At 46.0% G+C, this 27464-nt stretch overlaps 1 protein-coding gene across 1 annotated transcript in view; it reads right to left on the bottom strand.

The window, feature by feature from the left end:
* DPP6 (dipeptidyl peptidase like 6) overlaps nt 1-27464 on the bottom strand; it is a 646419-nt gene that overhangs the window by 248624 nt on the left and 370331 nt on the right. Inside the window, 1 exon segment of the mRNA XM_032840213.1 lies at nt 8244-8338. Coding sequence (XP_032696104.1) covers nt 8244-8338 — 95 coding nt within the window.

Below are 27464 nucleotides of genomic sequence, written 5' to 3' on the forward strand. Positions count from 1 at the left end.
GTGAGTTTTGATATCAGACAAGCAAGTCCACGTTCCTATACATTTAAAAGTTTTTATGGCTCCATTCAGGTATTTATCGTCGTGTATGGCAATTAAGATATTTCACCCGGTGTTTGACGTTAGGCTTCTTCCATCATTCTAATCAAGATTGGATTCAAGTCTGGTATCAATTTTAAGAGCTTTTAACATATTTAATATTGTCTTCTTATCTCAGATTACGTTACACCCTTACATTTTTTCAAATATTCAAAAAGATCTTACAGTTTGCTTTAAGTCTTACGTGGTTCTTAGATTTAAAGTAGGACCCTATAGTTTCATTCATGCAGTGAAAGGACTATCCTGGCTTCTAGGTACTGATGTTCATGAAGACAGAGCTAGTGATTTATTCACCTATTTCTTGTATCCAGCCATATGGGAATTTTTTCTTATTAATTACAGCTTACTAGAATCAAGATCTTTTAGGTTTTTGGAATACAATCCTGTTACCAGGAAAAGAGAGACCGTTTTCTTCCATTTTCTAGCTCCTCTCCCCACCTCCAAGTTTGCTTGTCTACTGCATGTCCTGCCATCTTCAAGAACACGTTAAATGCCAACGGTGCTGGTGAGAATTCTGGCCCGACCGTAACTGAAATGGTTTCACTGTTCGACACTGAGAATGGGTTTCACTTCCAGTTGGCCTCTGATGGATTTTTTTTTCATCATATTTAAGCAGGTTTTCACTCTCATCTCACCCAGAAATTTTATTAGACGTTGCTGATAAGCTTTAACCAGATACGCTTTCAAGGTCCTGCAATGTCATCACAAGGATTTTTCTGTTATTTGGTGGTTGTAATGGGTTTTGTTGATTGATTCTGGATATTTAAACGCTGTTGTCACGGGTACATGACTCGGAGCAGATGCTAAATCTGATCCATGAGTGAGCCCGACTCGCTAATACTGCGTCTACGGTGTTGGTGTCTACACTCGCCGATGAGGCTGCTGAGTAGTTTACCTTTTGCATTATTTAGGACTATTTAGTCAAATCCCAAACACAGTTGTTAACAGCATCATCCCGACTTTTGAAAATATCGGTCTACATATAGGGCAGCCCCCGTGTGTATAAAATCGTTGGCATGTCTCTGGTGAGACACGTAGCTAGAGGGCTAATGTCTCGTTTCCATGTAGTAGATGAACGCATATGTGATTATAATGCAGGAAGGGAAAGGAGGCCACTACGGAAAGAAGGAGCTAGAGAATGATACAACACCCTGAATGGCCACGTAATGGGCAGGAAATGAAGAGCGGGAAGCATCAATCTATCCACGGGCGTTTGTGCCAATCTCCTCATAAAGGAAAACGAGGACAAAATAAACAAGATTAGTGATGATAAAACCAAAGCCAGATGTTGAAAAGATTAAGCAAGTCACGAGGACTCTGCATGCAACCCCCCGGGGGGTGGGGCTCGGACACTTGAACTTAGCCAAAAGGCCGAGAAGCGATGTGGGGCTCGGACAAATGAGGGTTGGCAGCCACCCTGCCCAGCCCACGAGGAAGGGGGGGCGTGGCTGGGCCTGGCGGTCCCCTTGGCCCAGCAGCCACTGTCTGTATCCGGGCCCTTCCTACGCCTGGAAAGCACCGCATGTGGAGTCAGACAGGAGCTGGCCGCACTCCCGCACGGGTTGTAAGTGAAAATGCAGCTGGCACAGAGCAGAAGGGCCGGCCAGCAAGCAAAGTCTCTGGCCTTGACTCCGCATTTTGCATGTGTAAGCTTTTCTTCAGGGCCATGTGCGGTGGCCCCCAGGACCTGCAGAGGTGGGCTCACGGTCCCCAGTGGGAACCACATACCCCAGGCTGCGGGCACCCTCCTGGGTACTGAGCCGCTGGCTGTGGCCGGACCCTGCATGCGGCCTAGAAATGAGGTTGCTGGGAGCTCGACAAAGCCGAGGTCAGCCCTGGAGTCTCGGCTACCAGCTATGTGACTCAGAAAAAGATATTTTAGCCTCTCTAAACCTGTGTTTCCCTCTGTAAAGTAAGAATACAAAGTAACAGCCGCTCACGGAGTTCAGTGAAATAAGACGAGTGTATTGCACCGTTAGCACCCTGCGTGCACCTGCGGCGCCCTCTTCCTCAAAGGAGCCCCGGCTTTCTGCTCCAGGGCCCCTTACACCTCCTGACTGGGGGCGAGTGAGACCCGCGCCCCAGACAGCACAGCCCCGTAGCGGTGACCTCAGCTGCCCGCACACAAATGCAGCCCGGACTCCTCAATTGTGCTTGTGTCGCGTGACTTAGAGTCATCCCTCCTGTCTTCCCAGTCACGCCATCACCAGGAACTCCTTCCGCTTCCCTGGGGCCCACAGTGGTCCGGGGGGCTCCCTGCCGGCGATCTTTCCTTCCTCCCAATCCCCCTCACATGGGTGGTGGTTTATCTTCCTAGAGCACACAGGCCTGTCCCCAGAAGTCCCATCGCTTTCTGTTTCCCGCAGAGTAAAGACTGGAGCATTGAGTCAAGGGCTCGATGGCCTGCTCCCTGTCTTCTTTGGGGTCCCCATGCCACACCCGGCCTTCCAACCGCTCCCAGACCACCTGTGCAGGGGTGGCGACTTAGCCCCCCTGACTGCCCACCAGACTCAGCATTCAGCCTGCTCACTGCTGAGTGACAATGTGACCTCCCACACGTCTTCTAGTCGTGCCTGCCTTCCAGGGGCTGCTGGACGTCCCTCTCCGAGCCCTGTCTGCTCCCACCCTCCACCCCGCTCTCCCCTCTCCACCTGGGACTCCCGCCCGAGGAGCCTCCGCTGAACAGATGTCTGGCAAATGCGCGCTTCTTTAGATCTGGGTGGAAAATTCCCCAAGACTCAACCCGTTTCACTAAACCTTGCCCCGCCCACCCACCCACCCACCCAACCTGTCTAGCCCAGGGCCTTGCTCAGAGGACAAGAATTACTTGCTTAATGTCAAACAACAGAGTAGAGACAGTGACAGAAGCACTACATCAGGCCACCCTTAACCTGCATAGGACAGCAGGTGTGGGGCCAGAAAAATGAAGCTGCTACTTTGTTTTTCGGGTCTTTTAAAGGCACAGGTGTAAGATATTCTCCTCACGTAATAAATGAATTGACGTAAGAACAGAGTAGCCTATGAAATAAAAACTTAAAATGAAAATGAAAACTTATAATGAAAAATATTTTTGTTTCCTGCTCTTTTAACGAGAGAAATAGAAAAAAAAGGGAAGAGGGAAAAGAAAGAAAAGAGGAGCAAAAAGAAAGAGCAAGAGAGAAAAAGAAAAAACAATGCAGAAGGACGGAGGATGGACAGACCCTGCAGACACAGAAAAGATACTCAATAGAGTGTGCGTCACGGCTTAGGACGGCGTTCTTGCAGAAGACGGCGACTTTGGACGCGCCATCCCTTTGTTCCAGGACTCGGGGGTTTGCAACTGAGAGGCCAGTCTGGCTAGAAGTCAGTGAGGGGAGCGTCTGGGGGGATGGACAGCTGCTAGCCCGTTGCACCAGCCAGTGTCTGCTAACTGCGAGACCAGGAAGCCCGCTGCGGCCAGATAATCCTATTTTTCAAGAAAAGCCAGAAACCTGGATTTTCACTTTGTCGAAATCACTCCGTGGGTCGAATAAAATAGTTCGGTGGGCTTTCAGGGTGTCAAGTTCAGCCTCCTCAACTATACACAATAACAAGGCTATTTCCCAGGGTCGGATCTGTGGGGGCTGGTGTCACCCAGAGCAGGAGGGTGACATGTGAAGCGGGGGAGTGCGTCCACCAGCCAGGGGCTGGGGCTCCCTCCCCACCGCCGGAGCCCACTTGCGGGAGCACTGTGTCCTGAGCCGCCAGCAGGGCTGTGCGAGGCTGAGGGGGACAGAAGCGAGGCAGGTGGGCTTCTGCCTTCTCCAAAAATGGGACCACAGGCACACGAAGCCCTTGATGGGAATTAGATGAAACAGAATGAAGTGAAAACTAATAATTGTGAAAGTCAAGCCCACTGGATGAAGGAAAAAAAGGAAAAAAACAAAACAAAACAAAAAAAAAAACAAGTGGTCTCCAGTTCTGATCTCTAACAAATTCTGGAGTTCCTCCCCAGCACCACGGACCCATTATTCCTCTAGATTCTGCAATGGGTCTAATAATACTTGTAATTATGTCCCCCTCTGTGAGGAGTCAGAATTCATTAATTTTTAGAGACAGATAAAAATTCAAATTCTACAGTCTAGTGATTATATAAAATCAAAGGGGAGCATAAATTAAGGGAACAAAAGGACTTTTTATTTAAATGTTAATTTAGTCATTTAAATAATTAAAACAAGTAGATTTGTAATTAAACAAGTAAAGATATAAAAAGTCAGAAAACCTGACATACAGCAGAGCAACAGGACGCTTCTCATGAGCACGTGTTTCCCCTTCCAAGCACTTCCAGACCTGTCTGCGGTTCCTCCGTATTCATTGCTGGAGGAAGTCTAATCTCTTTGGAACGTGATGCTGAATTCTTAAAAATCTGATTAAAATTATCGAATAAACGGCTTTGAAACAGCAATTATGGAAATCATCGCCAAGAAAAATAACATACTAAGTCCCCCCCGCCCCAACCAGCTGAGCTGCAGTGAGTACTTCCCAGCCTTCTCAGTGCACAGAGATGAGGCTGACGGTTGCTGGCTGAAGTCTAAGTGTAATATTGTATTCTTCTGTGTTTGCGGTAACAGCGTACATATTTCCATAGTACCATCATCTTCGCAACTATTCTTTTCATGGCTACATATTTCATCTACTTGTATTTAACTGCTTCTCCAGCTTCAAATATTTTCACTCTTCAGATTCTTTCCTTATGAAAAATTCCCTGGGATGAGCAGAAATACTTAAATATTTCTACTCATCTTGAATGCATTGTCAAGTTGCCTTCCAGATACAATGAATGGTTGGACAGGTGGATAAATAGATGGATGGGTGGACAGATGGATACATAGGTAGATAGACAGACAGATGGACAGATAGAAGGATGGATAGATAGACAAATGGATGGACAGATAGATAGATGGATAAATGGATGGATGGGTGGACAGACACACAGATAGATGGATGGATGGACAGATAGATGGATAGCAAAGGAAGAGAAAGAAGGAAAAAAGAAGTCAATATTCTCCTTGGTAGAGAAGAGAGTCCTAAGATTCCTCAGGAACTATTGTGTTTCATTTCTCAGGGGAAAATGGAATATACATCATAACAAAGACCTTTATATAATTTGTCGATTTGTTGACAAAAGAGTCTTCTAGAAGCATAAAAACAAAATATATCATTTGGTATTTAAATTACGTTTAAAATAGGAGTAAAGTGTAATGCTGTGGAATTCCTGGGATATCAAATATGTAATTCAAGTGAAAGTTCAGGTTTGATTTCCTGTTTTGAAAATCTGAGAGAGTGCCCCTTGCTATAATTCCTACCACCAGTGGTAGCTTCGAGGACCCTGCCTGGGAAGCAGCCTAGCCTGAACACCTACAGAGAAGGAGCTAAAAAAATCAGGGGGTGCAGTTTCCACCCCTGCTGCTGCTGACACTCCCCCTGCCTGAGTCCTGAGCCGCGAGCCCTGAGCCGCCTGGCTCTCCGGTCCAGCCTAACGCTATGGAACCACATGTGACTCATGCCAACATTCGGGCCTGTGACATGTAACTTGTCACTCCGTCCTTACAATGCTCCATGGAGGTGCACAGAGCTTAGTCAACTGGCCTGAGGTCCTGTCGCTACTGAACAAAGCGCAGTCCCAATAGGGGGCACGGGGCGGGGGTAGGTCCCGTGGTCCAGCCGAGTGCGGAGCACCACCCCATAATCACCAATTCTCGCAAAAGCTTTTCTGCTGGATGGGCACGGCGGCTGCCTTCACCAGCAACCCCTTCCACGGATCCATCCCGGGAAAGAGCCAGTCATGGGAAGCCAAGGACCAGGAGGAAGCGGCCGGCCCATGGGCCTGGACCCGCTAACATGACCCTGTGTGTGAGGGTCTGCGAGAGGGTCTGCTGGGGGAGAAGGAAAGAGCGAGGTTAGAGGTCAAGGCCGCAGGGACTATTTCACGCCCCTGCTGACCACCCTATGCACAGCTCTGTGTCCATTTCCCCACCAGGTTCAGAACTTTCACAGCCCAACCTCAAAAACCAGTCGGTTTTACCATGTAAACCATCTCCACACTTCTGAGTTTCAAATAAAAAGAGACCCCCTGGTTAGTCATCAGAAAGGCAAGAGGACAGGACGCCCAAGAGCCGGGACTCATGTCCCCACTCGAAGCCGCCCACTCCCTTCCTCCGTGTGCAGACGGTCCTGCCAGCTCGCCCCTCATCCCATCAGGCGGAGCTTCCTCAGTACGTGCTCAAGAAAACGGAGGAGAAAGTCCACGGTGCATCCCAGGGCAGACCTGTGTTCTAGGTGCAGGAACAAAGGACGGCGCAACGGAAGGATGAGAATTTTAAAGTCGGGTTCGGCAGAACCCAAACACGGGACTTCCGCACCCTGGATGACGACGGTGCGGGCCCCGAACTGACTCCCCTCGTCCTCCTTTTTTGAGGTTTGTTTATAGGAGCACTTAATGGAGCTTCAAGACAAGAATAACCTGGCAGTCGGGGTCGGCATGTTTGGTGCGTCATCCGTGCTTGTGACACGAGTCACTAAGGACATCTTTAAGAGAAAAAAGATGACCCTGTACGGAATAAGCCTAGCAACACTCAGAGGGGCTCTTCCTTTCCCCCACCTAAGGTGGTCTCTGAAGTCGGGTCAGTATTTGTCATTTTAGTTAAAATACGTGATCTGTCACAAGCTATTGATCTGAGCAAAAAAAGACAGTTCCTGTTCTTGCGTTTTGTTCCAAGTGCAGGTGCATGCAGGGGGCCTGGCTTAGGCTGACCTGACGTCCTCACGGAGGTCGGGATAACGTGCTGATGTTAAAATGTACTTACCCTCAGCAACTGTCTGATCATTTTCTCCACTGGATTAATATTACAAAACCGTTTCTGCCATTTCGGTATTTTTGAGTGGGTTGAATGAGATGTTCTTAGGGGAGTAATTCTACCGAAGATGATTTCTTAATGCAGAAATGCATACACATTCCTTCTTTTGGGGTCTTACTTTGCAGAGTATGATTTAATTCAACAAAGCTCTCATTTTTGGCAACTACACCATGATGTAACCTTGCTAGGCCTCCATTACACCGGCAAACAGTCAGGTAAAGGGAGGATCCACTTAATACTAAACCCCAATAAGCATTTTATTTTTTTAAGAAAAAAGTATGTTTACACCAAAAATAAATGAAATAAAGATATTTAGGAAGTTGAATGTTCTCAAAGAGGGGAAGGAGGTAGAGCAGCATTTCTATGGGCTGGGAGGTGGGGTCACCACCCGGCTGTGGGACCCTGAAAAGCTCACTCCCCAGCTCTGGGCTCCGGACCCTCATCTGTAAAGCCAGGGGCCACCTGATCTTTCCTGTGGTTTTCCTCTAATGCTGGGATTCTGGGATTTCAGGACACCTGTGTCTTGAGTCACACCAAAGGTGTGTAATCATTGTTCTGTCCAAATCTGTGTGTACTGGACAAAAAAAAAAACAATGTATTCCCTGAAGCTGAGGTTTACTCTTTCTAACAATGAGCATAAACATACTGCGAAAGAAAAAAGTGAATTCTCTTGAAGTCGATTTTTGGCGCGGAACCTCAGTGACTGTTTTTAATGAATACCTTTAGCTGCACATGACCTCCGACTCTTAACGTTACCGAAATCTTTGGGAAACCATGTTTTCCCAGATTCCAAAGCGGTGGCAGTCATATCCACTCCGTTCTCATTTTAAAGCATAAACATCCCTTAATGTCATCAGAGCGAGCACAGTGTCTAAATTAACATTCCCTGAGCATGTGGAGATGAGTTTAGAGCAAACAAACAAACAAAAAAAGACTGAGCAAGGCCTCCTCAAGTAGTCTCTGTGCATTACTGCAATTGTTCTGGAAATGTCTAAAGCCTTAGGACGTTATCTTCCAATTATATATGGTATGCAACACTTGTTTCCAACACCTGCAGAGAAATGTCCTGCACGCTGGAAGAAACTGCTTTCATCTTATTAAATTAGCGTGGTTTCAATTTCACATTATCTTTAGTTGCGTAGGCTGTAGTATTACAGGTTTATTGCTTCTGCTTGGCGCCTACTAAAAGTTGAAACCCAAAGTCATTTTCTGCTTTATTGACTTGCAGGAGGGAAAACTGAAATTATCCCGGTCATTAGAGAGAGTACTTACAATTTTTTTGCCTTCTATTAACACTGTAGAAAGATTTGTTTCAACATTCCGCAGTATCACACTTCCTTTCTGTTCTCTGTAGATGAATTCTTTATCTATGAGAGAGGAAATAAAAAGGAAACAGAAGACATTAAGGAACTCAGTAGGCTTCTGACGGACACTTTCGCCAAAGGAATCAACTACTTCTGATAAAAATAGATCCCGTGTTTTATCAAAGCGTCCTTTCAATCTGGAAAAAGTATTTCCAGCTGCTCGCCACATAACCTCATGTGAAGCTTCTCTCTGAATCTCTTCTCCTACTCTACACAGTGACCTATAAAGCACCGGGGCACACGTCCATAAAATCTTTAGGACATTCTCGAGTAGAACACACAAAGCGGACACACAGAGCGGATTAAGAAACTCGCTACCAGAGACCACAGGCAACCCTTGGCACGAAGGGGAATGATCTCCTGTATCTGGAGCCCCGGGAAATCGGTACACACATGCACCTGCGCACACCTACATCCGTATCCTGCGAGACTGTTTCCATTTAGTCCACAAACTTCCCCGTGACCCCCGGAGGAGTGGGCCGAGACTTGGTCATGCCCATCCTTGTATCTGTACATCCCGTCCTCAGCGACGGTGACCATGGTCTTCTGTATGACCAACGGAGATTTCAAATAGCCCCTTAGGAAGTCAGTAAAAGACCTACACTGATCAGTATGGTGGTTGGGGTGCTGGCACAGAGGCGTGTGTACACCTACTGGGAACGGAAAAGGACATTTTCTGAAGGACAGGGTCGCTGGTGGAGAGGCGGGTGTGCAATGGGGAAGAAGAAATACTGTCTTTCTGAGTGAAGGTGGTGACGCGGAGCCCGTGTGATGATCTGGGCGTCTCACGCAGTCACCCGTTGCTGAACGAACACGGTGCCAGCTGCATTAATTCAAAGGATATGATCATTTCTACCCTTTATTCTATTTCATGGAATTACATTCTTTTCTTTCTTATTCTGTTCTGCTACTTGCTCTGGTTTTAATTCTCTTCTTTCTCCAGTTTAAGGTGGAAGCATAGATCTCTGGTTTGACTTTCCGTCCTTTCTAATAAAACTATCAAAGCTAAAAACTTCCCTCTGTGGATGGTGTTAGCTACATCTCACAAATTTTGATACGCCGAGTTACGTTATTCTTCAGTTCTAATTATTTCTAATTCCCCCCCGCAATGTCTGCTTGGCCCAATGATTATTTAGAAATGTGTTGTTTAATTGGCAGGTATATAAAGTTGTCCTGGCCCTCTTATTTTTATAGATTTTTAATTCAAATTCACAGGGTCACAGAATACGCTGTACATGATTTGAGTCTTTTAAAATTCATTCAGACATTTTTGTGGTCCATAATATGGCCTGTCCTTGTAAATGTCCCGTATGCCCATTTAATGTAATCATCGATATGGCTGCGGTCCCGTGTGTGTGCACGCCTGTGTGTCTGTGTGTATGTGTGTGTGTGCGTGCGTGTCTATGTGTGTATGTGTGTGTGTGGCCTGTTGCCACGTGTCTCTTCCACTTCTTTCCCTCTTTCTTATTTCTGGCTTCCATTTGCTGTCAGATACTTTTGAGGAGCTTACTTTCCCTATTTTAGCCGTATTTCTTTGCATTTCTTCCAGAGCCTGCCCTACGGATCAGACTACATATACTCTACTTTTCAGTCTGCAATGACTTAATAATGTGTCACTTCTCATGAAATCCAGAAGTCTGTCAAGTTTTCAGTCCACGCCTAGTCCTGTGCTGCTACGGTTTCCACGTGGATTACATCTAGATACCTTCCGCCTTCCCCCAGGTGCCACACCTACTGTTGGTATCAGCGCATCACTGGTAAAGAGATTAAGAAGAAAAAGTCAAAAAGGAAAAAAAAAAAGTCTTTTGCATTTGTCCATGATTTGGCATTTCTGATGATGGTTTTTATGCTTCATCAAGGACCTAAGTTTATAACGGGCACTATCATTTTCCTAACCCCTTGAGAACTTGCTTTAGGTGTTTGGTTGTATGGCCCTGCTGGTCACCGAGTCCTTGAACTTGGTTTTATCTGAAAATGTCTTGGTTAACCTTCATTTTTAAAGGATATTTTCTCTCCCTTTAAATTTTTAAAATTAAAAAAAAAACTTTTAAGTATTTAAAATTATTATTATTATTATTATTATTATTTTTATTATGTTCAGTTAGCCATTTAAGCAGGCTTCACACCCACCGTGCAGCCCGACACGGAGCTTGAACTCATGAGATCAAGACCTGAGCTGGGATTAAGAGTCGGTCAAGTAACAGACTGAGCCACCCAGGGGCCCCGAAGGGTATTTTCCCTTAATACAGATGTCTAGGTTGATAGTTTTTATTTTTTTCTCTTGAAATTTTGTTTCACTTTCTTCCGGTCACCATGGTTTCTAAGGAGAAGTCAGCTATTAACTGAACTGTTATTTCCCTGCATGCTATTCCTGCACGTTTTTTCTTTTGCTGTTTTCAAGACTGACTTGTGGTCTTTGATTTCCAACAGCTCAACTACAAACTACTTTTTTTTTTTTTTTTTAAGATTTTTATGTATCTGTTTGAGACAGAGAGAAGGAGGGAGAATGAGTTGGGGGAGGGGCAGAGGGAGAAGCCGGCTCCCCGCTGAGCAGGGAGCCCAATGCCGGGCTCGATCCCAGGACCCTGAGATCATGACCTGAGCCGAAGGCAGAGGCTTAATGCACTGAGCCCCCTGGGTGCCCCATAAAGCACTTTTGATCGGGCTTCTTTGTGTTTACTCTGCGTGATGAGCCTCTTGTATCTGCAAATCTGTGCCTTCATCAGATCTTTGCTGTTCATTTGTCAAATATTTTTTCCTATTTATCAACTCCTCTCCCACTACTCCAATGGCACAGATACTGGGAAACTCGATATTATCTAAGCGTCTCTGGTGATCTGTTCATTAAAATTTTGTTCCTCTGTTCACTTTGAATAACTTCTAATGATCTGTCATGAAAGCCACTTTGCCTCTCCTCTGCCATGATTATTTGACTGTGAGTGCCACCCAGTGCACTCACCCAGTGAGTGCCACCCAGACATTCCGGCATCAGCGTTCTTATGTTGAGGATTTTCCATTTTGTTCTTTTTATGCTTGTGCTCTTCTGCGGAGACCCCTCATTTCCCTGCTGAGATCTGCATTCGCTGGAAAACATGCTCACGTGAATTCATTAAGCATAATTATAACATATATTTTAAGATCTATCAGTTCCAAAGTCTGTTTCCTTTTGGGGTCAGACTCAATTAATTTTCTTTTATGATGAAAGGGTGCTCTTTTTTTTTTTTTTGGTTCTTTGTAAGTAGGGTAATTTTGCATTATATCCTAGACATTATGGACATCAATTTCTGGACGCGCCAGGCTTTGTTAATATCCTCTAATGAGTGTGGTGTCCTGGGCTACACCAGGTACTTCTCTCTGCTGGGCATGGGCCTCCAACTTCAGACAACAGCTTTACTCTGGATTCAGGTATTTTACCTGCAGCTGAACTCCCGTGATTCTCTTCCTAGCACATGTGGCTCACGGGTCATAGACACCACTGTGCCTCTGCTTTCCATCTTATTAATCTCTCTTCTACCCTGTCTCATTATCCCCTCTTCTTAACTTTTAAGTCTGACACTTAGCTTCTTAATATCAGCATTTCTATTTTTCTAATATAATCACAACGGGTGCTATAAATTTCCTTAATTATGTCTTTATTGGAGTCCACAAGTTTCAATGGGCAGTTTTCTCATTATTGCTTTGTTCTATGCCTTTTTCGTTTCTGCCACGGTTTCTTCTTCAACCTAGGAGTTATTTAGAACTTCTAATTTGCAAGTGTGTGCAAAACATTGTCATCTTTTTGTTACTGACTTGTGATTCGCTATAATGCTGTAAAGCGTGTGCAAAACATTGTCATCTTTTTGTTACTGACTTGTGATTCGCTATAATGCTGTAATCCTTTTAGGAAGCATTTCTCTTTTGCAGAACAGGCAAAGTAAGAGTCTAGGCCTTAAATTTCACGTGTAGACTTTCAGTGCCGTAACGCACGGTACCGGACATGAGCTCGCCCCCTGCCTGGCCCAGGGCAGGCTCTCTGTAGGGTCAGCTGCTCCTCTTGTCTCAGTAGAAGATTTGGGACCATCTTTTCTCTGCCTCCTTTTCGTCTCTCGTCTTCATGACTCCATCCCTCGCCTGTACATACCCCCTTTGAAGGCTTCTCGAATCACCTCGTCCTCTCGGCTTGCAGTGTTGTGCCCTGGGTCTGACTGCCACCACCTTCACCGTGGACGCCTCCAGTAGCCTCCTCATGGGACCTGCTCCCTTGGCTCCTTGCTCCGAGCACAGGAGGACATGCCTCCTCTTAACCCCCACACCCCCCCCCGCCCACATCCTTTGGCAGAGTCTGCTTTGGCTGAAGTCCTTAGCCTGAATGTTCAAGGCCCCTCACATTCTGGCCTGGGCTTCTCTTTCCATTTTAACTTGCTGTCACCCCCCGTTAAGCATCTTAAACCGTGTCCTGCCCTCCATGCCTCCCGATGTCCCCAGCCACTGCCTGGCCAACGCTTGATGCCCTCCTCCAGTTCCTGCCAGGGGAGATCTGTCAGGCTTAGCACAGAGGCACCTCCTTTGCCAAGATTTTCATACCTCTGCCAGGCAGGATGAGCCCCTCTCTGCTCCCTCCCCATCCCCCCCACTGTATGCTCATGCAGCCGCTGCTCCTTGTTGGCTGTTCGAACTCTGTCTCCTCCACGACGAGAGCCTGAAGCAAGGAAGAGGCCACGGCTTCCTGATCCTTCTACCTCCGAATCCCAGTGTAATGACGGACAGGAAACCAGGCGCTCCAAATGCACCATGCGTTCCCCCAATGAACACCAGCCCGTGTCTGAGTCCCCAAATACGCAAGCCGCACGTGACCGGGTCTGCAGACCCGCTGCAGGAGAGAGGCCGCTCCGGGCGACGAGGTCAAAGGAGGGAGGCAAGGGGAGGCTGGCTTCACAAATGACACCTTTTGTGCCTCCTGAGACGCTGGGATCGCTGCTTTCTCCCCTCGCTGCAGTGCGGTGAGAGGCCCCCAGAGGGGAGTGCGTGGTGTGGATGCCTGAGGACCCGCAGGGGAAACCGAAAGGCAGGCTTCACGGGGATTCTAAGAGACCGGGGGTGAGGTCCCGGGGAGAAGATCTCCCAAAGAAAGCCTTGCATCACACTACCAGCTGCTACTTATTTTTCGTATGTCGAGCACTCAGGAAGCTGCATTCAAAACATATCATGAATCTAATTGTTCTGTGTTACTTCGTTCTTCAAAGCTAAATGAGGAAAGAAGGAAAGAAACAGCCTTGGTGGCCAGCACAAGGAAGATGATTGCTTTCCATTTTCTTTTTTCTCCCAGACTGTGGTAGAAAAATATGTAGCAATGTCACACGTGATTTTTTCCAGCTCTTCCAAAAATAACATCCCAGTCATTTCCTCTGAGTATCATAGATCAGCTGACTTTATGGGACGCTTGCTTTTGCCTGACTAGTGTATTTTTTAGAAACCTTTAAAGCAAAGGTCTTTCCCATGATGAAAAAAATGTAAAATGTGTGGCTTTATGGTGCTATAGATGCCTTGACAATCGAGATATGTCGTTCTCATTGCCAGCTCGGACTCGTACGTGCTGGTTGGCCTTGAAGAGCATCCTTGATTCTGTAAGTCTCACAAAGAATTCCTTCAGGGGAATGGACTTTAATTTCAGAAACAGAGTGCACACAATAACCAGAGTCAATCTGACATTTTATCTTCTTTTACTTTTAAATAACTTCTATGAAACGCTGTTCTGTCCTATTTATTGCTTATTTTATTCTCTTCTCAGATACAAATTGCTTGTATTCATGTAATCTGGCAACACAGAGCATGCAACGTGTTTCCCAAGAAAGTCATCATCCCCATCGTGGCCATAAAATATGAAAACTGATCTGTGATTCCCACACCCAAGCTGTCGTCCAGAAATACCATTTCCCACTAAACAAAATTAGTACCATGAACTGGCCATGTGCCGTGATGTAAGGACATGCTCAGTCACCGTCGCCGGTCAGACCGAGATTAGTGCATGTTGGCTACGGTAAAGTTCCACATCAACCACAACACTGAGCTGTAAGACACGATTCCAAGCACATCAGTAATTCTATTAATGTTACAAGAAAGTGAGATTTTTATCTATAAGAGAAAACGGGTCCATGTTTAAAATCATTACATTCGGTTAAGAGTGAAAACCCTGTACAGTTAATCAGTGGCAGAAATATCAGCATGGACTCATGTTTGCTTATTTTGTCGACCATGTGCTCATTTTGTCCACAGAAGGTGTCTAAATGCGTGATTATCTCAGATACTCAGATTTGGGTTTCTTTCTTTCTTTTTTTTTAAATTTATTTTCAGCATAACAGTATTCCTTGTTTTTGCACCACACCCAGTGCTCCATGCAATCCGTGCCCTCTCTAATACCCACCACCTGGTTCCCCCAACCTCACATCCCTGCCACTTCAACCCCCTCAGATTGTTTTTCAGAGTCCATAGTCTCTCATGGTTCACCTCCCCTTCCAATTTCCCCCAACTCCCTTCTCCTCTCCAACTCCCCTTGTCCTCCATGTTATTTGTTATGCTCCACAAGTAAGTGAAACCATATGATAATTGACTCTCTCTCTGCTTGACTTATTTCACTCAGCATAATCTCTTCCAGTCCCGTCCATGTTGCTACAAAAGTTGGGTATTCTCCTTTCTGACGGAGGCATCATACTCCATAGTGTATATGGACCACATCTTCCTAATCCATTCGTCCGTTGAAGGGCATCTTGGCTTCTTCCACAGTTTGGCGGTTGTGGCCATTGCTGCTATGAACATTGGGGTAGTACGGATGACCCTTCTTTTCACTACATCTGTATCTTTGGGGTAAATACCCAGTGCAATTGCAGGGTCATAGGGAAGCTCTATTTTAATTTCTTAAGGAATCTCCACACTGTTTTCCAAAGTGGCTGCACCAACTTGCATTCCCACCAACCGTGTAAGAGGGTTCCCCTTTCTCCACATCCCCTCCAACACATGTTGTTTCCTGCCTTGTTAATTTTGGCCATTCTAACTGATGTAAGGTGGTATCTCAATGTGGCTTTGATTTGAATCTCCCTGATGGCTAATGACGATGAATGTTTTTCCACATGTCTGTTAGCCATTTTTGTGTCTTCTTTAGAGAAGTGTCTGCTCATGTCCTCTGCCCATTTTTTTGACATGATTATCTGTTTTTTGAGTGTTGAGTTTGAGGAGTTCTTTATAAATCTTGAATATCAGCCCTTTGTACAACTTGAGAATTCACCACTCTTAGAAAATTACAGCCATGTTTGTTGGAGAAGATAAGGTTGTTGAGGGTCTACTTTTGGAGATACATGTGTAGTATTTGGGGAAAAAAGAAAATGATACAATTTATGTGTCAATATTTTCAGCTGGAAAAATTGATAGCAGGCACCCAAATAACAAAAGCGTTAAGATGATTGGTGCTTATATGGGCATTCACTGAACTGTCCTTTCTACTTTTCTGTAAGTTTAAAGTTTTTCACAAAAAGGAAGCAGAAAATAAAATGGCAGAGCCCCTAATTCCGAGGAGCATACAATAAAGTGGGGCAGACTCCCACGCGGAAGGCCCCACGCGCAGCCCCTCACAACACATGGGTCAAGATGCAGAGACGCTGGGATTCGGGCAGATGCCTATAGGCTTTGCAACCACATGAGTTAACATGTGGGTTTCAGGCCAAAGGAGCCAAAGCGTTCTAAAAAATTAAAAAATTAAGGTCCTATACTTTTTTTTTCCTGGCTTATATCACAAAGATCGTGAGCAGGGTTGTCCGTGGCTGTAGTGGGTGCACAGATGGAAGACGGCAGGTTCTAAATTTGTGGGCTTCGAATCGTGATCACAGATGACACTACAACATCCGCTTTTACAACTTGGGTGATCACACAGACAAGTAGCTTCCAACATGTACTGATCCCAGCCTGCAAATGACTTGGAAAAGTAGCTGTAATTCAAAGATGATGTTTAGGGGACTTGAATTTCACTAGTTTTCGTGATAAGATCTGAGATTGTCCAATTTTGTCTTTGATTAACGGACTGCCCAGATAGCTTTTAAAATCCTTTAAATTTCTGTTCTTCTTATGGGGAACAATTTTTATGTGCTTCAACAGAGTCATGTTTAGACTTTTAAATGGCTTAGTACACTGAAACCCTGCTCAAAAACAGAGCACTTCTTTCTGTATTTATCACAGACAACCCTAGGCTTATGTGGATAAGGGGAAAAACAATTTATTTGTAGAATTTGGCTTTTTTTTTTTCCTTTTTTTTTTCACCTGAATCTATCGTAAAAGGAAATATACAGATAAGGAGGCTTTGCAAGACAAAAAGATTTAGGTGGTTATGGAACAAGGAAAGGTCAGCTACAAAGTCCTGTGCTAAGGACACGTTTTTAAGGATATTTATGATTTGTTTTATAAAAATACAAGACTCCTTGAAGGGCCGTAAAGTGATTATATTATGATGGTTCTTTTATTTAGTCAAATTCTCTTAGAGCAAATCAATCACAAGTATTATCAAAAGCATCAAAAAATCTTAAAAGACTGAAATGGGCAAAAAGACCACTGAGTATCCTCTGGTAGAATATTATATATCGTGTAGGGCGCCCCCCTGGGCTCTTTGCCTCTTTAGATGTCTACTACTACCACTGTTTTTGAGCTATTTTCGGACTATAAGTTGGAGAGAACTGACAGCCATGCAAAGAATTCTTGCCAGACAGCTGCAAATAATTCCTGCTTGCTGGAGATGCATTTGGGTCCCTCTGCCCACCCCATCTCCACAGAAAAAGCCAATTTTGCACCAAATTCACTCCAGGATTTCTGATTGCCTACATGTATGTTGTCTTTAATCTTCCTCTTCATCTCTTCCTAGTTCTCTCAATTCCTGAAGTAAATAAAATCTCTGGCACATGTCTATTTTACATTAACTTAAAATCATGAGCCTCTTGACTTCTACTTTTAAAAAATTCTTCTTCAACTAAAGTTCAGCATATGTAAGATACGGGCAAAATTCCACAGGTAAGCTATGAAAAAATCACTAAACTGTGTAAAAGGTGATGTTGGCTACCGGTTTGTCTAGAAATAAAGCCACATGAGGTTAAACGTGCTGTTTTTTAGGCCACCAGATTTTATCAAAATCAGTTCTTCCTCCAAATTTCTGAACCATTAGTGGATTCTGTAATTCATTGGTCAGTGACAGATGTTACTTGTGTTGTTCCAATACCGGAGCTTAGTAAATCAGTAACTCGCCACAAAGCCATGTCACATGATCATTGGGCTTTGATTTTAATCAAAATGCTAAGAGCTGAGTCAATGCTGAAGTAGGGACACACGTCATCAACGGGGGCGGGGGGGGCGGTCTATGAAGTCACTGTTTTCCAGTACAAATACAGAAGACAGACTTTTTTGAACGACCTGATTGTCAGCAGGCATTATGCGAGGGCAGAAGATTACTGTGGAAAGTAGACTCAGTTTTTATGTCAATATTATTCCCTCTAATGATTATGCTGGTACAAATTAACAATGATCTAGCTGAAGTGTGACCACCTTACTTTATTTATGCTTCCATGAGAAAAATCACCTTCTGCTGACAAAGACTCATGAGTGGGCAGAGCAAGAGAAATTTAGCAGGGATGTTCCTTCAAGAAAAACTTGGATAAAAAGTGCCAGTGGTGGTCTACAGACCTTTGGGAAAAGTGCAGTCTGGGAGTCTGGGAATCCAGCTTCTCTTTCAGGCTCTACCATGGAGTGGATATGCCAGAGATGGCAGTGAAATTTGGAAAACCCTGACCTCACAGGACCAGAACATGCTATCCTCCTCTCCTTTTTCATACCTGCTAGCAGGGATGCTTTATGATGGCTGGAGCTATAGCAGCCATATTGGACCCTTGCGTAAGCCTGAAGATGAAACAGAAAAGCAAATTAGAGCAGAGGTCCTACCTCCTGACCCCGATGTGAAGGAGAAATAGTTTGGACAAGTAGATTTCTATCCTGTTTAAGCCAGTATTACTTTTATTTTCCTCTTGCTCAGAGATGACTCTAATCTGAATAAAGAGAGACTTACAATCACAGTCTGACTCTGGATTTGGAGTCGGGAGAATCAGGTTTGACCCCGTTGCACTGCTCTGCTGAGTCACGTTACTTTATCTCTCAGTCTTTCATTTTCCATAATAAAGCCCCTCATTTTCACTGTCCCAGAAGGGACACCGTGCGGGTCAAGTGGGACCAGCCACAAGCGGGCAAGGACAGAAGAGCAGGGCTCCGGCCGGCAGAGCCCCGGTCTCTGTCGCGGAGAGTGGGTGTGGCTTCGCACCGAGCACGTGCCTATGATTTTATTTGTGAAGGAACGCAATGTTATGACCACGGTCTAGAACTCTGAGTGCCGTCTGTGAAAGCTCGACTCCGCGCAGCTCTCGCCTCTCTGACGGAACAGCGGGGACCCCATGCACACAGCGCGCAGGCGGATACGGCACGGAGGGAGGAAATCATGACAGGAAGCAGTTCTATTATCGGGGTGCAGTGATCAGAGGTGCTCTCTGCTCTCTCAGGAAGAGTCAGCAGGAGCACTGAGACGGGCTCCCTCCTTCAGACGGGCTCCTTCACGTCCGTCAGGCCTCCAAGGGTCTCATTTTACCGTGGACGCCAGTGGGCTGTCGTTTGCAGAGACCTGGCCTGAGTGACAACCGCGAGGGGTCCAAAGCGGATCCCTCCCTGAGGCGCACGACTGCCTGGGTCCACCTCCTTGGGTAGGACGTGAAGCCCGGTGTGATGGTGGGGGGGCTGCCCCTGCCAAGGAGAACACCCCCCTTCACGCTCCCACTGGCCAGGCTGCTCCTCCCGGTGAGACGGTCCGGTCAGTCAGACGGCCAGACGGGTGGGTCTCCAAGCCGGGGGACGACTGGGCGGTGACTGCGCCCAGGGAGGGAGTGCCGGCCACATGCCGTCCTACGCATCTTGTGATGACAGTTTCACGGTGAAGCGAGGACCCCTCTCCTGGCAGGTCATTAACTTGAAGGGTACTCGGAGATCCCCACTTTCCTACTGGATGAACTCAGGCTGCTCGACTTTTGTCTCAATATTGCCAGCCGTCAACAAGGGGGATGTGAACGACACCTCGCTTATAGGACGTCAGAACCATGTCCGGGTCAGCAGCAGGTGATGCTAAGTACTAAGTGCTACTGACATGATCCGCAGAAAATATCCAGCATCTGGGTAACGGACGTCTTCCTAAGAAAAGTCACAGGAGCTCCAAGGAATGCTTCGCCCACGGAACCTGAGAAAACTACCCTGAAGATCAAGGATTGCTACGGTCTCACACATTCCTAATAAAACTGTCATTACCGTCTAACTGAAACGTGTGCTTTACTAATCACCCCACAGCAAACGACATCACCTCAATATATGAACCCCAATTATTCCCCAATCGAGCACAGCCCAGGTGGTATCGCTAAAAAATAAGGCAAATTTCGGTATTTACCCAAAATTTTTAAAATTAAAAATCTTGACTTAGTCTCACAGTTATAAGTTTCTAAAGTATTTGAGACGAGAGGATAAATAAACCCGAATCGTCAGGACTGCAAACCTGACAATTAGATTCCACGTATGCCGCTGATAAAGACAGTAATTTAAGAAAGCAACAAATCAAGTCTTTCAAAAGAGGACAAATTGATCCGCGCTGTAATTTTAGAAACACACACAATAGGGCTCAGCTCATCGTTAGATGATGTTATTGTCGTTTTCCGCAAAATCAATGAATGGTGCTTCTGGTCTCCCGGGGTGAGATACTGTCTTTACGAGTGAGCTAGCGTTCGTTTCAGTGGCTTGGATCAGCAGTGAGTTCTGTCCTGTCAGCTGACTGGGGGGGTCCAGCTCGGTTTAAACCACCGGTCGAGCTGATAAAGGTCATCACTGCATCTCATTCCTCAGAGCTGCCTTTCTGAGTAGCGGAGGCACGGACGGGGTAAATGATGTTGAAAATTATAACTCGCAGTGGAATATGTGTTTATTCTATTAGGGAATGGATTTTTTTTTTAATGCCTAAGTTCCCTTGCTTTCCTTCTCCCCGGTTTAGTTCGCATTTGCCTTCAGTCCAGGCGGCGGCCGCAATTCTCACGCGTCCTCTGCTGTCTGTTAACAGGGATGGTACGACCATCGGCGAGGTTGGCACAAACAGGCTCTCCGCCGTCCTTCCAACGCCGTGGAACTACGAAGCAACAGTTCCTCCCCAGACAGCATCGTGACACTTGGTTTATTCTACAGAGTAGAGTCACGTCAACTAGATCCACATTAGCAGCTCTCACGTGACCTTGAACACAATAAAAAAAACAAAACCCTAACCCATGCGAAGAACCTGATTCTATGAACAAACTGTCCTGGGTTTGCTCATCCAATTCGATCCACTAACAAACTACTTTCAAGGCACTCTCTGGGCCAGACACCGTGAGTGCTGGGAACCTCCTGCCTAGTGCTCAGCCCTGCCCCAGCGGTCGGCTGGGGGACGCAACCCTCCAGACTCCGGAAACACGGTACAGTGCCTGTAGGAGTGGGATATGATTCAGTTCCCTCTCCCTTTAACGGGACCACACTTGATTCTAGCTGAAATCATCGAATAGCCCACGGCTGGGTGGGCGGGACGCCTCCCACACACTCGCCCAGCTTGGGGAGCTAAGGCAAACGCGATCGATCGCCTGGGTCCCAACTCAACATGTGCTCCGCGAGCCCTGGGGTCACGGTTTTCTCTCCGTGATGCCTGCCTCCTGGGCCATCCCTCCTTGAGGGGAAAGACCATGTTAACTGACGTTTTGACGGAGTTTTCATACAACCAACACAGCGTAACTGTTTCAAAAGAGAAAGAGATAAAATTGTGATAGAGAACGGTCTGGGGTGTGCGAGTCAAACCGGAAATCGGGGTGACATTCTGGTGCCGTGGAACAGCCGAAGACAGTCACACCCAAAACGCCAAAGCGCTAGAATAAATGACACCAAAGGGACATCAGAGCCCCGTGTCCTCTTAGCAGGGTCACCCGTCACTGTCCGGAGAGAAGAGCAAACTTTGCAGGTCTGACAGTTGGATGTCGGCCGATGTTTCTATTCTGTTCTGATCTCCACTTAACTATGAGCAGATCAAAGTCTCAGTTTTATTTTTATTTTTGCATTTCACACATCTCCCACTCCTCACGGTGCCCCCGGCCGTAATCATCGCTCCATGTGCTACACCCAAGCCCAGGATCCTCACAAACAAATAAATGACCGCCTCCCCCCTCCCCCCACCCCCCCAGACGTGCCAGCTGGATCTCCTGCTCGGACACAGCCCCATGTTCACGCCTCAGCCGGGTGGTGCCCGGAAGCGCGTTTCCCTGACCCGGTTTCTGGAGCGCCCTCCTCCCAGGAGACCACTAACGCCTCTCTGGCTGCGGCCCTAACTCATTTTCCTCCTTTTAGCCGCAGTTCCCCGAGTGCCTTCCCAGGCTGGGGAGCCCCGTCTCATCTCTACTCTCCTGCTCCCGCGTCCTGGAATGGGTGCGTGTCTCTGTCTGACACGAGGAGCAGCCGAGCCCTGTGGCAGCTGAAGAAGTAGGTTTGGCTACTGAGAAAAGCGGGAAAGCCCCCTTTTAAGAAATCAGACGACAGTCTAATGAAGTCAAATGAAACAGAACTGGTGCCACTATAGAGATCGGGAAACAACCCCTCCCATAACCCCTCGCCTGTGTCCCAAGTTCACTGGAATCTCAAGAGGCTGGATCCGGAGAGGACAGAAAAGGAGGAGTGAGCAGGCCTGGTGGGGGCCTCGGACCACACCGGTACCCCGGCTGGGCTCCGGCCACGGCGCTGGGAGGGTACGGGGAGACGGGCTCTGGGTACCCCGGGACCGGAAGAAGCGGTGCCCGCTGTTTCCCGTGCTCACTTATGTATTCTCCCAATAAAGAAACTCAAACACCAAGAGAGCAGCTGCCTGTTCGGGCGAAGGAAGAACACCTGACCCGCCGGCCGCCCCACCTCGTGGCCCCTCACTCCCTGGGGACCAGGACAGCAGAGCAGAGAAAGGAGGACAAGGCGGTGCTGCTCCGTGAGGAAGCAGACCTTCTGGTCACCCCGCATTCCAGGTGGTGACGGCCAGCCTCTCCGAGGGCCACCCAGAGTCCCCGGCACAAACCTTAGGTCAGACCGTTCCCAGGAGGCTTGAAACCAGATAATTTCTGCAGCCACTTTTGCACAATGTAGTAAAAGACTAAACCACAGAAGCAACCGTAATGGAACTGGAGAAAGAGATGTATGTACCCTTTGTTCTTTAGGACACGAAGCGGTTTTTTCTTTAGGGTTAATTTCCTGGGTGGGGGCATCACATGGCAGGAAAACAACATTGTCTCTTTGGGCCCTCCAGTATTTGGAGCGACTTCTGGAAGTATTAAGAATTCCCGAGAAACCTACGATGATTCCTCAGGACGGGAAACACTGGATACCACATGATCTCGGGTCCTACCTTGGGACATGTTCTCAGGAGGAGGGAGAACGGGTCTCATACGTATTTGTACACTGGTGTTCACTGCAGCAACCCAAGCTTCTGCTGCCAGAGGGACGCATCACCTAAGTATCACACACACTGAAATATTATTCAACTTTTAAAAGGAAAGGAATCCTGACACCTGCTACAACATGGGTGAACGTTGAGGACATTATGTAAGTGAAATAAAATACACCAGAGGCAAAGGAAAAAATATCACATGGTTCTGATTACTAGTCAAATAATGGTTGAACCCACAGAGAGAGAATCGAAGGGTGCGTGCCAGGGGCTGGGGGAGGGGGACAGGGATCGGGGTTTCATGGGGACAGCGTTTTAGTTTTGCAAGATGCAGATGTTTTGGAGACGGAGGTGATGGTTGCGGAACCGTAATGTGCTTAATGCTACTGCACTGTACACTGAAGAAAGATGAAGATGGTAAATTTTGTATTATACATATTTTACAATTGCAAAACGAATTCCTGGACCAGAAACATAGGTTTGATGGGAAACCTATGGGAAAAAGAGAGGGTGTGAGAATATGTATAACTATAGAATTAACCTCTTCTTACCTTCATTTGGACCCAAGCTCATGACTTTGGAGATCACGAAACAAAAACAAAATAAAACAAAACAAAAAGAAAAGCATAAAAGAAATGACACTCATTTAAGAAAGACCTGTGGGTTCTGGTAACTGTTTATTTCATCTCTACGCCACGTCTCTCCAGCACACTATTCTGAATGACGGCTAGGAGGCACGTGCCCCAGCCAGTCACTTGCTCCTGGATGACTGTAAGGTATAGACCAGAAGGAAACTGTCCCTACACAGAGCTCTGTGGGTGTGGTGCCAGGCTGGGCCCAGGTACCATGGAGAATTGGTGCTGGAATTAGTGCAGGGTTTGTGTTGTAGGGAATCCTCCCCATGGCTTGCAGATCCCCATCATCAGTGGGTGAGCAGAGCTGGTGGGGAGGCGCCCTCAAGTCCTCGTTCACTCCTAGAGCTTCCAGCCTGCTTCAGCTCATACTTATGCTTCCCATGAAGGGGAACAGGGTAAGAAATCCATTCAGCTGACATCTTTTTTTGTTGAAACATTTGTCCCACATCTCACTGATAAAATACTAATTGAGCCCCTTAAAAAACAAACAAACAAAAAAACCCAGGAAAATTCCCCAAGCTCAACTCTACTTCTAAGGACAGTTCACCTACTTTGATGGCATTCTGGTAGAGTCCCCTTCTGCCCCACTGGACTGGCTAGATAGGGCAGTGTGGACTCTCACAGCTGGGGTTCTGGGTGAATCATGAATCATTAACAAAGAACAGTAGAGGGAAATTAACAAAAGTTCAACTGCACGAAGAGAAGATAGAAAATCATTCTGTTTACGGCACAAATGGCTGGAGAGGAAACAAAGAACTTCTAGAACTGAATGGATTAGGACCTTCAAGAGAAGCAAGAAGACAGTGGTGAATGAACTAGTGGGGTCAATACCGGTTACAACGCTGGAAGGATACTTGAAAACGTTTTTAATAAACACATTGTAATTCTGAGTTCACTGATTGCATACGGTCGCCTCCAAGCTGCAAAACATAGGGGGGTCATTCCTGTTACAACATGTAATGGATTCATCGTGTGGTCTGTGGTCTCACACAATTGGCCCTGAGGTCTGCCTCCTTGTGCGGAATTGAGGACTGACATCTCAAAGCCTGTGGTTGACGGCGCCCTCACCAACTCCATCCATCCACGCAGAGACTCTTCAGCCAAACGTCTGTAACCACCAAGTCATTCTTTCTCAAGAACGTGTCATTGTAAAAGGCGATCTCGCTCTCTTCCCATCACGCACACTCTCTGTTCTTTAAGGTGTAATGTGAGGTAATTCACTTGTAGGGCAGTGACTGGGCACTGAAAGTCTGACAGTGTTCTATCTAGAAAGAACTATCCGTTGTCTCCACAAACATGTTCCTCTGCCACAGACAGGAATAACTCATTGCAATGGAACAAGGACTAAGCTCTTACTTTAAGCTTCTCATTGTCTTTCTTCACCTGGGAGTGAGGAACTTCACATTGCAAAGCTTTGGTAATGTGGCAGTCTGCCTGAAAGCTACCAAGTGTGAAGGGAAAATTACTATTAGAAATATCAGTGATTCTATTATGAAAAATAACATCCTTTAAAGTACTTTAAGTAACATTTTACATAGAAGTACGTGGAAACATTCCGGTTCACCAGGAAGGGAGAAAAAATAGCCATTTCTGTGAAAGGATTAGCTGATAGCCAACACTGATTTCACAATGCTATTATAAAGAATTAGTCTCACAGACTTAAAGCTTTTCCCATTAACTGGGCAATCAGAGTTAAAACACAATTATGTTTAAAAGTTTATACAGTTTAGAAGAAAAACGTATAATGTTTAGGAACTGGGTGCAATGATTGTAGAAGAAAACCCAGCTTTCTGTCAATATCTCGATGACTTTTAACTCTTCTCATCAGTCACTGGACCAAGGGGGTAAGCGGATTCCAGTTTCCTGGAGAGTCATGGAAATGACTGTGTGACACTTCGTGGCAAACGTTTGTCTAGCATACCTCTAGAGGATTGTGTTGTATCAATAATTTAAAGGTTTGACAAATTCCAGAAGGATTACCTACAGCATGAGGAAAACTACTTTACCAACTCATGTTCGAATACATCAATTTCATTTGAAAATATAAAAGCCAAAGTCGAAGTTAAGAATTTGGTCAAAACTGACCCTGGTGATCAGTATAATGATTTCCCTTTTGCCCAGTCTCTCAGCATCTCCCTCATTGCCTACATGTCCTTATAGACCATGTGCAATGGTTCTGTGATTCCCTTGACGAGTCCGTTTATGTGGGTTAGAAAGAGTGTACTTGACTTCTGCACAAAGTAGTAATAATGCAGATGTGGGGCTCCTTCACATGCTCTGAGGTCTCAAACACATAGTATGGCCTTTTTGCTCCACCACCAGAGCCAGACATGTGTTCAAACTGGCTCTGGGCCTGACTAAATGTGTGACTTTGAATAAGTTACTAGATCAGTGACAATAATATTTCCTTCTCCACTGGGCTATCATAATTAAAAGAGACAATGCATGCTATGTATGTGATGCCAGTGCCTTAAATATGATCATTTTTAGTTTGCTGGCGTATGTTTACTTGAGGCTGAGCTCAGGAAACCCACCTTGAGTAGCTAGGGGCTCCTCCATTCTTCCGTTAGCCTTCTCCCACCACTCTTTCCTCGCTGGGATTTCCACTTAGGAGCGGAATTGCTGGGGAAATGGTATCTCAGTGTTTCCTTGTTGGGAAGCTACCAAACTGGTTTCCAAAGTGGCTGTGCCATTTTACATTCCAACCCGTGACGGAGGGCTCTGACTTCCCTGCATTCTCACCAACGCTCGCCATGATCTGACTTTCCAATTCCAGCGCACTTAGCGGGGGCGGGCCGGTATGTCACTGTCCCTCCAGTGTGCATTCCCCTGATGACATCTTGTCATGTGTTCATTAGCTGCCTGTGGATCTTCCTCAGAGAAATGTCTGCTGACAACCCTTGCCCATTTGCAAATGGGGCTAACTGTCTTTTCGGTACTGAATTCTAAGGGTTCTTATATATTCTGGAAAAAAGTGCCTTATCAGATACATGAATTGAGACTATTTTCTCCCATTCGATGGGGTGCCTTTTCAACTTCTTGATGGCATCCTTTGAAGCACAAAAGCTTTTAAGTTTGATGAAATCAATTTGTCTATTTTTCTTTTTTTGTCGCTCATGCATATTTAAGAGTTCTTAGCCAAATCCAATATCATGAAAATCTACCCCACTGTTTTCTTCTGAGTCAAATAGTTTGAGCTTACATTTAGGTCTTAGATCCATTTTGAGATAATTTTTGTATGTAGTAGGAGGTAAGTGTCCAACTTTGTTCTTTAGCACATGACTATCATTTGTTAAAAAGATATTAGCACTCATTTTTATGCTGCTTTACCACATTTTAAGCAATTTTACTTGTGCAGTTTTACCCTGTAACAGACAACTGACAGTATCACCTCCCTCTAAGATTGACAGGCTTGAAAGGTATAATTATTGACTTTTCCTTCAAGCCTTCAACCCTGCTCTATTCCCTAGATCCTGTGGGCCTGACCCTAGCACAAATTAGGGCAGAAGGGTTATATACTATTGTTAGGTTTGACCCTTTTCCTCCTAGACACACAACTAAATTTCTCAGCCTTTTTGGCAGTTAGATGGGGTCATGTGACTCCCTCCAAACCAATGACAAATGCCATTGCGGGCCAATAGAAGAGATGCAAGACTCTTTCAGGGCAAGCTCTAAAACCTCCTGGGAGAAATTCTCCATTCTTTTTCTGGCTCTGTTACAAGACACAGAGTATCTGGCAGAGGAGACTGAGTTCTTATAGATGCCACACCCTGTAGAGAATGGAATCTCAATCCCTGGAGAACCACGCGGAGCAACCCTTAGGGTCAGCCCCATCCACATTAACTGCAATATGAGGAAGAAATAAAACTATCCAAACTGTCCAAGTGCCTAGGCAGAAATCTCTGACAATTGGGGTATGACAGATGTAGCTGGGTTCCTGAAATAGGAGCCAGGAAATTCACAAAAGGGG

This window comes from Lontra canadensis, unplaced genomic scaffold (genome assembly GCF_010015895.1).
Source record: "Lontra canadensis isolate GAN:19392208 unplaced genomic scaffold, GSC_riverotter_1.0 scaffold111, whole genome shotgun sequence".
Lineage (NCBI taxonomy): Eukaryota > Metazoa > Chordata > Mammalia > Carnivora > Mustelidae > Lontra > Lontra canadensis.